The 13279-nt window shown below is 45.1% G+C and overlaps 1 protein-coding gene and 1 long non-coding RNA gene across 7 annotated transcripts in view; one reads left to right on the plus strand and one right to left on the minus strand.

The window, feature by feature from the left end:
• On the minus strand, positions 1–2281 carry LOC142029090 (uncharacterized). Of its 2 annotated transcripts, none has more exons than XR_012649809.1 (3): positions 2064–2281; positions 1567–1722; positions 1–1001 (listed from the first exon to the last, which is right to left on the minus strand). It is a non-coding gene; the product is annotated as an uncharacterized LOC142029090 (long non-coding RNA). The 2 variants fall into 2 exon arrangements; XR_012649810.1 differs by having other exon boundaries at positions 1–1004.
• Positions 1097–13279, plus strand: part of TRIM55 (tripartite motif containing 55) — a 40882-nt gene continuing 28699 nt past the window's right edge. The window contains exons 1-4 of one of the 5 annotated variants that reach the window (XM_075023375.1): positions 1097–1677; positions 2092–2264; positions 10217–10382; positions 12103–12198. In XM_075023375.1, coding sequence (XP_074879476.1) covers positions 1489–1677; positions 2092–2264; positions 10217–10382; positions 12103–12198 — 624 coding nt within the window. In that variant the 5' untranslated portion in view covers positions 1097–1488. The remainder of the gene's footprint in view (positions 1678–2091; positions 2265–10216; positions 10383–12102; positions 12199–13279) is intronic. The other 4 variants (XM_075023379.1, XM_075023374.1, XM_075023376.1 and 1 more) reach the window with 4 other exon arrangements.

A 13279-nucleotide genomic window follows, 5' to 3' on the forward strand; every position in this document is an offset into this window, starting at 1 on the left:
TTGAAATTAAAATAGTCAATAATACATTTAATTTAATATGATTCATTGCCATTGCATGCAGAGAATAGTACTCATTTTCATGTGGAAATCAATGAAAAGCTTCAGTTTTATATTTCCCTGAAGTGCAGTTTCCAGACTGGTGTTGCAAGCAGATAAAGGGCCCTGCTTTGGAGTTGGGCTCTGCCCCTGGACGCGGAGGGGACTCGCTCAGCCACTCTACAGCATATTTCAGATGTAAGCCCTATACAGTCATGACGTGGAATAAACATGAGAGCTTTCTACAAGACACTTAACAGAGAAAGTATTAGAGTTATTGATTAAAAGAGAAGACAACATTCTGATTACATGTACAGTACAGTGGCAAAGTGATTTTATACAGTACACACAGGGACTTTGGCTTAAATTTGAGGATGAGATATTTATTGCTTGTACAGTTGTGTGATAAATTATTGGCAAGTAGAAGCACAGATGGCTTTCCCTTAAGATCAGGCATCACATGCCACAAATTATCTGGGAAATTGTCATTTTAAAAATAACTCTGGAACAAGTGCCAAGCTGAGAGGGATATCAGTGTCTAATAAACAGATATAAACACAGCAGTGCCCAAAACTAAAATATATTTGAATTAAACTATGCAGAGAGAGAGTATATACAATTAGCACCTATTCTCTAGCACTACAAATGGAAGCTTTTCATACTGTATTTCTTCTGTCTCTTTCTCGTGAGGAAATTCAAATAATCTTTTTGCTGCATATTTAAGTCGCTGTGGAGTTAATGGCTTAAATAGTTGTGTTGGATTCTTATGTCACAGCTCCTAAAAAAAAATTCATACCGGAAGAAACTTAAGCACAGTTATATGCAGGCAATTTTTTTTAACTGGTTTTCAAGGTGGTGACATATTTACACCCTGAAGTGTCTGAGCTCCGATGCAGCCATTGCTCCTATTGTCTTCTCCGGCAACCACGTGTGCTTCACACCTTGGAAAGGCAAGATCCTGGAGCCTGCTGAAACACATGGGCAAAATTACACCCTGCATCTCACGGCCATGGCTGCTTGCTCAAACCGGAGTGTTTGTTAGGCTGAGGCGTGTGGCTGGGCAGACTGGGGCAGCCCTATGCTCTCCACAGCCGTGCAGAGATAAGGGGGGGAGCGGGTTGTGTTTGCTTATCGCTCACCCTCCTCCTCAAGGGGTGAAGGCCATCATGTGCGAATGAGGAGAGCCAGGGCCCTGCCGGCCGCCCCCCCGTCCCCCCGCCAGCCATCACCTGTCCCAGCCTGTCCTCCTCTCACGCGCTTATATGGGCACGGCAGGATGGCATCTTGTGACGCTGCGCTGCTAAAAACAGCCCCAGCTCCCTGCGGCCCCTCGTTTAAACAATGTCCTCCAGCCAGAGCAACCCAGAGAGCCTCTGATCGCAGCACAGCCTTGGACTTATTTCAAGGGAAATTAACCCGGAAACCCCTCCTCGAGGCCGTGATCCTGAGCGTATGCCCCTGGAAAAGCTAGGGATGAGCACCTCCCTGAACTACAAGTCCTTCTCCAAAGAGCAACAAACCATGGATAACCTGGAGAAACAGCTGATTTGCCCCATCTGCTTGGAGATGTTCACCAAGCCTGTGGTCATCCTGCCCTGCCAGCACAACCTCTGTCGGAAATGCGCCAGCGACATTTTCCAGGTAGGTTTCTTCCCACAGAAAGCTCTGCTTCCCAAGCAGCACTGGCTGAAATGAATGGAAAGCAGATTTTTCACATGTTTTGGTTGATTGCTTTTAAAAGTCAGCAAGACGGGGCAGGGGAGTGATTTAAAGCAGAAGTTGAGTGTCCCCAGGGGCCAGGGCTGACCCCGCAGCAGATTAAAGTGTCACCTGTTGGCTGCGGGGACATGGCCGCGTGTGCGAGCTGAGGAACCGGCCCCTCACCCTGCGGTTGCTGGGTGCTTTCCTGGGGGTGGTTTTTGGAGCTACCCTCTCCTTGGGCATATTGACAAACAGTTTCCTACAAGCGTGTTTTTGCCCCGGTGCTTTTGAAAGAGGTTTTCATGGGTCTGCGTGGCCTTACTCACCTCTCCTTGTGCTGCTTGGCAAGAGCAGGCCTCCAACCCCTACCTGCCGACGAGGGGAGGCACAACCATGGCGTCGGGAGGCCGCTTTCGCTGTCCCTCCTGCAGGCACGAAGTGGTCCTTGACCGGCACGGTGTCTACGGGCTGCAGAGGAACCTGCTGGTGGAGAACATCATCGACATCTACAAGCAGGAGTCCACAAGGTAACAAGTGAGTGTGTGCCCTTCAGAGGAGGTTTGCCACAAAAGCAGACGCGGCTTAGGAGACTGGTGGCCTTTGGTCTTTCTGTTTAGGGCACGTGCGGTTGACTTAGTTGTTTTCTTTCTTGGAAATGCGGAAAGGGATTGTGCTGCCATGCATGCCTGTCTGTTTGCTGTGCAATGAAATCAGCTCTTGCTAAGCACAGAAACCCGTATCCAAATAGATGCTGGATTTCCCTGCTGCCACTTATAGCAGAGGATTGTGCCATGCTTATTCACATGAGCAACACTCACCCATGCAAGCAAAGCCCTACTGATATGAATGGCTACTCACACGAATAAGGGAAAAGTAGCTAGGTTCACATCATTTATTTTAAACAGTTCAGACAATTCTTATTTGTCTTTAACCTGTGCATTCTCATACTAAAGTAGGGAAAGAAATTTCAAATCTTGTTAGAAAATACTGAGGGACAGACAGTGCAAGAAGAAGAAAACTGAATTTCACACAGAAGATACCCTGCATCATAATGTCAAATCAAAACTCAATAAAAATAATCTTCATTCCTGTCAGCTTGGGATATGAACTCATGAAATCAAGTCTTATTTAGGTCTCCATAAACGAGAAGGAATAGCCAGAAATAATACTTATCAGTGCTGTGTGGCTGTGCACAAGAATCAGGACCTCAGGGCAGAAGAATGGGTTAATCCTAAAAAGTAAGATTACTCCTGAATGTTAATTGCCTGCACTGGATGTGTAATGGATCCAGCAACAGAAAAATGTTGTGTTCTCATCTCTCTTTCCCTGGGATGGGTTGGACGCCTGTTACCACCATGGGGAAGGTAGTAAGGTAGGGAGGGATGCTAAGCCTGGTCCCAGGCCACCAAGCAAGCAGCTCTCACCCAGGGAAGCTGCCTTTTGCAACCAGCATGGATCCATAGGGCCGGTTTTATATGGCAAGGTGTTTTGTATGGCAAGGTGTTTTGTACACCTGAAAGAAGGTGTAATCCTGGACGTGCTCCCTGACAATCTTCCCATCCTACCCCAACAATGAGCTGGGTTTTGCAGGGACAATGAGGCGATGTTGCTGGAGCATGTGGACACAAGTGTAGGAGCCCAGTGCCTGGGATGCCTTAGGGCACTTCTACCCTCCTCCGGCAGAGGAGGTCAGTCACCAGCAGAGAGAACGTTTTGGAGCCCGATAGTGGCTGTGGCTATTCTTGGCTGTTTGAGTCCCTTCGGGGACAGTTGTAGCTGGGCATAGGTTGGAGCTCCAAAGCATTGGAGAGCATGAAGTTGGCTTAAAATTGTCCTTTCTGCTGCCCTTCATGCTTGGTGCCAAGCTACCCTTGTGTGTGTCATTGATACCCAAATATTATTTTAGTCAGGAAAATCTCGGAGGAAATGAATCAGCAAAGCTACGGTGGTGGACTTTGCTTGTGATCAAATAAGCTGGACATGTGCGTCCTCATGTCTTTCTTGGTTATGTTTTTTTTCAGCTCACAGTTGTATTTAACTTAAAAAATAAAGAAATGCAGCTCCTTTTCCCATTTAGTTCATGGGCAATTGGAACAAAGTTCAGTTAAACAGAAATGTAAGAGATTTAGGAGACTTTTTTAAAATTCCATGACAGTAAAACACATGATGAATAAAAGGGGAGAATAGAAAAAAATACAAATATGAACATATATTTGCTGAGATATTTGTCCAAAAGATTTGTTTATTTAGTTTGTTAAGGTGCTTATTTAACCTTCATGTATGACCTTAGAACGAAAGCTATCGTCAGGGTTACGTAGCAGTAGCAATGCATAGCAGCATTATCTAAACTATTTGGCACTTTGTAGGCCTCAGCTGCTTATCTCCCTCTGCCTAACGTCCCTCAGGCTCCCATGAGAGTGTGAGCAAGATCTGCCATAGCTTTACCCAGTGCTGTCCCACTGAAACCAAAACGTCAAGGGAAATCACGTCTCCACTTCTTCCTTTTGTACCAGTCTGTTCCAAATGGAGCACTGGGGTCTGGCAGAGGTACATAAGAGGAAAGGTGAGATGTGACCTTTGCCTCCTTGTTTCTTCCCAAGACAACCCTTCAAACTGGCAGCACCTGTGATTTCCAGACAGGAGCCTCTTCCCCTCAAGTCCTCCTGTAGGTATAATTCACCATAACTGTGTGTGTGCCAGAATGGTGCCAGCTCCCAGCTGCATTTCACATGAACTTAGGAGAGTGAGCGGAATTCAGCTAGGGAGCAAGTTTTATCTCCTGCTTAGGCAAAAAAAAAAGAAAATTATTTAAAAATATTTTTTTAGAGTTGAGTTTCTATTTGGATTAAGGAATTGGGTTTTTTTAAATAAAAGCTGGGGCAGGAGCTGAGCTATGGTGTTGGGATGGTCTGCCCAAGCCTGCACAAGCACCCCCTCCTGTTACTAAAAATCACATCATATGGTCTTTTATCCAATTGCTCATCAAATTCCAGCTGATGGCAGCGTAGCCTGATGCCCAATTTAGAATCTATTAGCAACTCAAGGAAAGAATTCTTCAAGCAGGATGTGGCTCCTACAAAGCTTTAAAGGATGGCAAAGGACTGAACCCAGTGGAAATAGAGTTGGCTAAAATATTAAACCAATCTTTGAAAGTCTGTTAAACCAATCTTTGAAAGTCTGTAGGCCACTGATTACCTGAACTATCTGAGGAACATCAGGGTGCCTGCTGCCACCAGGAAAGGATAGCAACAGGAGGCTGTGACTTCTCACAAGATCTGGCAGCCTCTAACGAGCTCGGCTGGCTATTCCTGATCAAAAGGTGCTTTGGGCTTTGTTACCAGCTGCATCCTGATCAGGGAGGGTCGAGCGCTCTTTCTGCCTTGCACCTACCAAGGAGAGCCCTAGGTACAGGCTGTCCCTGCAGACCCAAGCACAGATGGAGCAGTGTGCGCAGCAGCGCGCGCAGCAACGTGCGCAGCAGGGACCAGGCACTGTGCTGAGGGCAGTGTACGTGGGCTCTGCAACAGTGGTGACATGCTGCCGGACGGGGTAGCCAGCACCACCAGGAGCAGCTATCCCTCACACCTCAGAAGCCTCGGCCAGAGCTCCCAAGGGAGGATGTGGCTTTCCAGGATGAGCTGCAGGGATGCCTGAGGACCTCAGATAGGCTGGGCCAGGGAGACGGGCTCCCTGCCTACAGGTCGTGAAGCAAGGGAGCCACAGGAGGAGCCCTGCAGACTGTGCAGCAAGAGAGATGAGGAGAGAGATCACCTGGATCTTCTCCAACTCCCCACCAAGACAAAGACCCAAGCTCACCTGCACCAGTGGTTTTCTTGGGCCAAGCATTCACAATAGTACTAGTGTAAAGGAGCTGCAGGAATCCCTAAGTCCATATGAACTTTTATGGTGTTCTCATTTTTCAAGCCCCATTTCTACCCTGGGTATTGATGGGCTTTTCACTGGTTTGGGGAGGGTCCATCATTGTTGTTGATTTTCAAGGAACACCTCCTCCAAGCTCACGAATGGTCTATCCCCATATACATGAACTCAAGCAATGGTGGCAGGATACCAGCTTTGATTAACAGGGAGCTCCTGATAAAAATAAAACATTAAAAAAGAAGCAAAAAGAAGGTGGACAGATGATTCAGGAATACTTTGAGAAACTGCCCAAGCATGTACAGATAGAGTTAGGAAAGCCAAAGCCCACCTGGAACTGAATCTGGCAAGGGACATGAAAGCTAAAATGAAGAGCTTCTACAGGTACATCAGCAGCAAAAGGAAGATTAGGGAAAGTGTGGGTCCACCGCTAAAAGGAGCAGGGGCATCTGTGGCAAAGGACATAGAAAAGGCCAAGGTACTCAATGCCTTCTTCACCTCGGTCTTTACTGGTAAGATCAGTCTTCAAGAGTCCCAGGCCCCCAAGACCAGCGGGAAAGTCTAGAACAAGGAGGACTTAGCCTCAGTGGAGATGGATCAGGTTAGGGAATATTTAAAAAAAAAAATTGACATCCTGATGAGAGGCACCCATGAGGGGTGAGGAAGCTGGCTGATGTCATTGGAAGGCCACTCTCAATAATCTTTGAAAGGTCGTGGTGATCGGGGTGGGTTCCTGAGGACTGGACTGGAAGAAAGCAAATGTTACTCCAGTCTTCAAGAAGGGCAAGGAGCAGAATCCAGGGATCTATAGACTGGTCATCCTCACACTGGTCCCTGGAAAGCTGTTCGAGCAAACCCTCCTAGAAACTATTTTCAAACATATAAAAGACAAGAAGGTGATTAGAAATAGTCAGCATGGATTTATGAAGGGGAAATCAGCCTGACCAACCTGATAGCCTTTTATAGTAAGATGACTAACTCAGTGAATGAGAGGAGAGCAGTGGATGTTGTTTACCTAGACTTTCAACACTGTCTCCTGTAACATCTTTGTTGACAAACTGATGAAATAAGGTCTAGAGTGGACAGTGGACAGTGAAGTGGACTGAAAACTGGCTGAACTGCCAGACTCAAAGGGTCATGGTGAGCACCATGAAGTCAGGTGGAGGCCAGTCATTAGTGGAGTGTGTCCAAGATTGATACTGGGGCCAATACAGTTTAATATCTTCACTAATGACCTGATTGAGCCTCATGCAGTCATGCAGATTCTCTCCATGCCCTGACCAGGTGCAGGCACTAGGTGATGTTATTGTACAGGAAGGGCTACAGCTATCTTAGGGTCCTCAATAAAAACACCATCAAAGTTGGATTCAGGATTTCAGTAGAGACCTTTCTGGATTTGTAAAAATCCTAAGGAAAACATGCCTTCTAACTAAACAGCAGTTTTCCTAAGGTCTTACCATGTCCTTAATTAAAGTGTGCTCCTTTATATGCCCAGCAACTTTGCATTTTCTCACCAAATCACAGAATCACAGAATGGCTGAGACTGGGTGAGGCCTCTGGAGGTCATCTAGTCCAACCCTCCTGCTCAAGCAGGGCCACCCAGAGCCAGTTGCCCAGGACTATGTCCAGATGGCTTTTGAGTATCTCCAAGGATGGAGACTCTACAACCTCCCTGGTCAACCTGTGCCAGTACTTGGTCATGCTCACAGTGAAAAAGTGTTTCCTGATATTCAGAGGAAACCTCCTGTGTTTCAGTTTATGCCCATTGCCTTTGATCTTGTCACTGGGTGCCACTGAAAAGACTTTGGCTCCATCCTCGTTACACCCTCTGTTAAAGTATTTAGATACCTGAAGGTATTGGTAAGATCAAGGCCATCGTTAAGATCCCTCTCAACCTTCTCTTATCAAGGCTCCAGGCTGAAAGTCCCCCCTCTCTCAGCCTTCCCTCACAGGAGACGTGCTCTAAACCTTTAATCATCATGAGGGCCCTTTGCTGGGCTTTCTCCAGTGTGTCCATGTCTCCCGTGTACTGGGGAGCCCAGAACTGGACCCAGTACTCCAGGCTGTGGCCTCACCAGTGCTGAGAATCTTCCTTTCCATGAAACATGCACAACACTCCACACATTAAGGTCCAAACTCAATTTTAACGGAAAAGAATAAGCCAGTAACAGTCGAACACAGGCTTAGCATCTCAATAAGAGAATGAGAGCACAAAGCTATTAGGCCATTTCAGCAACCTGCCACTTCTTTGGTCACAAGCACATTTGTGACAAATCTTTTCTTCTACTAAAGCCATGCTGTCATTTCTCTATCGACTACTCTTTAATCTCCTGTTTCAGGAGCAGTCACCATTTTAAACTCAGAGGTTGTGTTTTGACCTTTGCTACACCAACATAGACCTAGAGGATCCCCTCTGAAGTCAGGGAATGTTGTGCTAAAAGTCTCTCCTTTTGCACAGCTTAGGAAGGAGACTGTAGATCTGTTTACTTCTAGTCTTCTGTCACTGCCTTCAGGGCCCCACTAGTTCAGGGAGTTCTGCCAGGTTTCTTCCAGCTCTTTGCGGCACCTTTGAAGGTTGGCTACTTCTGGCTGAACTTGCTTGACACCGTCACCTTTTTGCCCTGTGCAATGTGTGTTTTATGCTAGTGACACCATTCCAGTGTCAAATAACATTCTGGTAGTTTCTGCTTCTGGTCTTGTAAATATTTGCAGGAAAAGCAGCTATTTCAGGCTTAATTAATCACTTTGAATTTCATTGTCTGTTATTGCCCTCACATGCGGGCCCTTCCACTGGTGCACTATAACATGAATATATTAGGCACTGTTTGCAGTCATATAAAGCATTGTTTGCAAACAATGTAAAGCAGTTTTTGTCGTGGAGAAACACCTCTCTTGACTAGCATTGAAACGATGCTGGATTTGACACATTGAGTGCCTTATGTAAATGTACATTAGAAATCTGACCCAAATTATACTGGCTTCCTTCAGAAGTGTCCATCTTGGTTTATTCTGCTGTAGCGTGTTATATTGCAGATTACAGATTTTCCTTACAAACCCTTTAAATTCCAATGCCCTTTTGAAATTAAAAAATATGAATGCATGAGACATTTTATTTGTTGCTTGATCTTTTTTTTAAATGCATCTAATTGATCACATTCTGTTCCCTTTGGAAGAGAAAACCTGTACTTTGTCATTAAAAAGTAAATGCCATGTCCACTCTACCAAATTAAATTGAAAAACTCTATTGTGATATAATCTAAAATAATTATTTTTTGATACATTTTTAAACTTGAAGAGAGTGACTGGTTGCTTCCTTGCTACAGAGCTCTGCAGAATGGCTTTAAAAAGAATGTTTCCATGTAATTTCATTATATTCTATAGTTCGGGAAAATATTTTCTCTCTAATGATGAAAAGATATATTTCTATGATACCATTGCTCCACTTGCTACAGGTAAGTCATAGTTCTCCTTCCAGATAGTAGCAGAAGGGGATAATGGCTTATGCTGGAAATATTTAACATTGCTACAGTAGGAGTGGCAAACTTTGGAGGCTTGAACCCCCAGGCACACTCCCTCCATCAATCTACTGACCCTGTCCTCTGGTACCACACACTCACATACTCACATGCTTGCCACGGATGTGCTGAGGGTGCTAAGCCTGAAGCGTGGGCTCAGAAAAGCATCAGCCTGCCCACAAAGACTGGACCAGAGAGTTCACTTACACTGGGAATGTCAGTTAAGTGCCTCATTTAAAGGAAGCTGAAACTAAATCAGTTCCTAAAATAGTAGGGATTGACTTGTGTATGTATGGCTAAATCATTTTGGTGAAGAGAAGATCAGGACTGAGCTATAGTCTGGTAACAGTTCCTGGCTTAGCACAGGGGAGGAATGCTTCTTGTGTAACCCATGCCCTTGGTGACAGTTACAATCAAGTTACCTACTGTTAAAAAGTTCTATACTGTACAAGTTAGGAATATGCCACCCAGCTAAAATTAATTTTTGTGAGACTATATTTTGGTTGCTGGCCTAGTGTAAAGGCCATAAGGACCCAGTCCTGTTTGATATTGACAGTCCTGACCTGGGCCTCACAAAGCTCATCAGCAGAGATAGAGAGTTAAGGGCATAAAGGTCCATCAATACCTACAACTCTTGCTTCAGATTAGTCCCCTGCAAAAGAGCTTTGCTGCATTAAGGCCAAGTGCCCAACATTTTGCATGATGAACCCAAAAGAAATTACGTATGTTTCATATTTCAGACAGATGTTAGATAACATGCTAATTAAAGTACACAAGTAGTCTAAGATCAGTCTTAGTGAGGTTATTTACATTTTTAAATATGAGTGAGGGTTCAGTCACACGCCCAGCTAGAATCCTCATATGAAGTCATGTTGCTATATTTTCATCACATCCTGTTGTGTCAGGACATTAAACTGTACCACTGTCTATTTAGTCATCCCGTGTGGCAGGTTTAAGTTTACGCTGTGTATTCAGGTCAGCCTTGGGCACTGCTACACAAATGTACCGTATTTCATGCTGATACCCTAAGTGCTGTCATCAGAAACTCATGGGCACCAAGCTTGTTTTAAACTTGTTTTCTTTTGCAGACCTGAAAGGAAGTGTGACCAGCCAATGTGCGAAGAGCATGAAGATGAGAGAATTAATATCTACTGTTTGAACTGTGAAATGCCCACCTGCTCCTTGTGCAAAGTTTTTGGTGCCCACAAAGACTGTCAAGTTGCTCCTCTCACAAATGTTTACCAGCGACAGAAGGTAAATATCTTTTTGTTTCTCATATTCCTCCCAGCAACTGACAGGACCATCAACAAGAAAGTATTCCCATGGGCTTCCTGCGAGTTTCCAAAGGGGCCTGGGGATGCCTTTACCATTCCTGTGTGTGAGTGAAAGGCTCACACAAATCTGTAGGAACTATTTAGAAACACAGGAAAGTAAATTTATGAGAGATCACACAGAAAGATATTACAGTGTCCCAATTTTTGTTAGTACAGTGAGTAAACATTTTAGACAGTGATTTGATGTGAAGCTGAGAACCTCTCTTTTGAGGTTCCTAATCTCTTTTTTTCAGTGTTTTTAGATCAGAAAAACAAGTGGAATTCCAACACATGAACTGGAAGGAGAATAGACCACTACAAGCCAAATAGTTATCTATCAGCCACTTTTGCCTTTCAGCATCCCATTTTTTAAGAAAAGTTAAGTGAAAAACCTCCTCCTGCAAGTGAATGCAGGAATATTCAATAGTTGGCTGCACAGGACGTACCTAACATCCTCTGCCCTTGCTGTCACCAGTAAAAGACTTGTTTATTTTTAATACAGTATTAATTTAAAACCTGACTCACTGAGTTATCCTCCTGAGATAAACAGCTCATTTTTCTGGAGGGCCCCAGTGGGGCAAGCAATCAAACAGGCCAGGTTTGCAATCCCAGCCTCCAACTTTGTCACACAGATGCTTGTGTGTGGAAACTACAAATGAGAAGTCACTTTAGGAAAGTAGTTACATATCATCCTTTTCAATCAAAAAAGGAGGGAGAAGGGGGAGAAGTTTCTTGGACTGAATCCATGCCCCCAGTCACTCCCATTGCATGGAGATTTGCAAGCCATGGTTTCCTTCCCAGAGTGCCTGTGGAAAGGGGCTGTCATGTCCAAGACTGGAGGCGTAACCCAGAGGCTGCAGGATGCATGCTTCAAAGAATCCTTTACAAAGCTGTGGAGGCCACAGACATGGTTGCCTCTGTCACTACAGCCATGTGCCAAGGGCCCCTCACCTTCCCCAGCACCCTCACCAAGTTCCCTAGGGACTAGCTTCTGTGTCTCTCCTCTTCTAAGGATACCTCACAGTCATCTCCATCCCCACACTCAGGCCATTTCCTTCTTCCACCGGTTTCCCTCATGCCAGTGGCTCAGCCTCTACCTTCTCCTCCTCCTTTTCTTCCTTCCCCTCTCACCACAGCCCCAGCCCCGGCCCCACTGCCCTTGTGCCAGGGGGTCTGTAGTGCCCGGGTCCCTCCAGATCCATTGGCCACCTCTTCTCATCTCCAGGGCCAAGAGCCACAGTCCTCAGGGAAATACCGCAGCGGCATGGCTAGACGGAGACACTAAAAAAAACAGCCCCTCAAGAAACAGTCTTTTCTCTCAACAAACCCAAAGGGAATATTTTGGGGCTTTTGAAGCATAGCACTTCAGACAAAAACATCTGGAAGAGCCTCCTAGAACAAAACACTTCCTCCTTTCCAAACCACAGTTTCTTCTCCATGAAAAGTTTCAAAATGACAATGTTTTCATAGTGTTTTGGGAGAGGAAACAAATGTCAAAGTACTAGCAGGTAACGCGTGGGCAGGTAAAGCTCCAATTTTCCATGGTTCTGGTGGAAAGAAGATATTATGGCTCATTTGTCTCCTGCTCCCCGCTGTTAGATGTGCCACCCTGAAGTGTGATGGTGTCTAACCCTCCTGCTTGCTCTCCCCTTACTGCCTAGTCCGAGCTGAGTGATGGCATTGCAGTCCTGGTGGGGAGCAACGACAGAGTGCAAGGGATAGTCACGCAGCTGGAGGAGACCTGCAAGACGGTTGAGGTAGGTACCATCTCTTTAAATGCAGTTCTTTCAGTGTGAAGTCACATCTTTTAAACTGCTGGTAATGACCATTCTTTAACAGACCTCACTTTGCTCAAATGCGTCCCCACACAGATTCGCAAAACCATTACCTGTGGCTTTGTACAGTATCAGCTGTACTTCCTCAACCAAAGGATACGTCCTGCTCGGCACCCTGCCTCTGACATTGGCCATGTGGTTGAGGACAAAGAGTAAGGATAATCCATACCAGCACGTTTGCTCAGCATTCTCAGTGGCATAGAGCCTGTGAACAGAGCTTTAGTCTCAGCCACAGGGTAGCCACAGCGTGGCTCCCAAGCATATCAGTGAGCTCTGTATTTGGTTGCTTTACCTTCTGTGCAGAAGTACTTTTAAAATAGACTTATGTTGCCCTTAAGGAGTCTTGTTTTGTTGCTCATGGGAGGGAAGAGTTTGGGTTCTTACTAGATTTTCTGGTAAAGTTCTTACTCTGACTGGGCTGGAATTAGTTTTGTGTCATTCAATGGCAGAAGTGGCTTTCATTTCCTCCAAGAGATTTGCACCAGAAAGGCAAATATAAATATCAGCTCTGACCAATTTGAGCATCACAGAGCAATAGGCTGAAAGCTCATATGAATTGATTTTGTGATCAGAGTTTGATGAAGCATCTAGTGAAGGAGTTGCATCCCTCTCAGCCCAATTAGAATTATATTGACCCTTTAGAACTCGAGCAGAAAAGAGAAATGGCAGAGAAAAAGAAGTTAATCCAAGATGTATAGATTCTAATTGGTAAGAAAAGTTGATTCCACAGTCTATGTACACAATTGCCCAAGGCTCCTATTTCCTCAGAGCAAGGAAGAACAGAAAATGTCCAAATTTGGTTCAAAGAACATCAAACCATTAGGCCAAGTAAATGAGAGAGCATGTTAGCAGCAGTCAGAACTTTGTAGTCAGGAAGCCTTCATGTCGCAAGGATGAAATTAACTGCTATCAGGACTTTGCAGACAGAAACAAGCCTTTCAAGTAGGTTAACTGCAGAAATTTGAATGATACAAAAGCAAAAGCTTATACTCATTTAAGTTGA

Source organism: Buteo buteo, chromosome 3, assembly GCF_964188355.1.
Source record: "Buteo buteo chromosome 3, bButBut1.hap1.1, whole genome shotgun sequence".
NCBI classification, from domain to species: domain Eukaryota; kingdom Metazoa; phylum Chordata; class Aves; order Accipitriformes; family Accipitridae; genus Buteo; species Buteo buteo.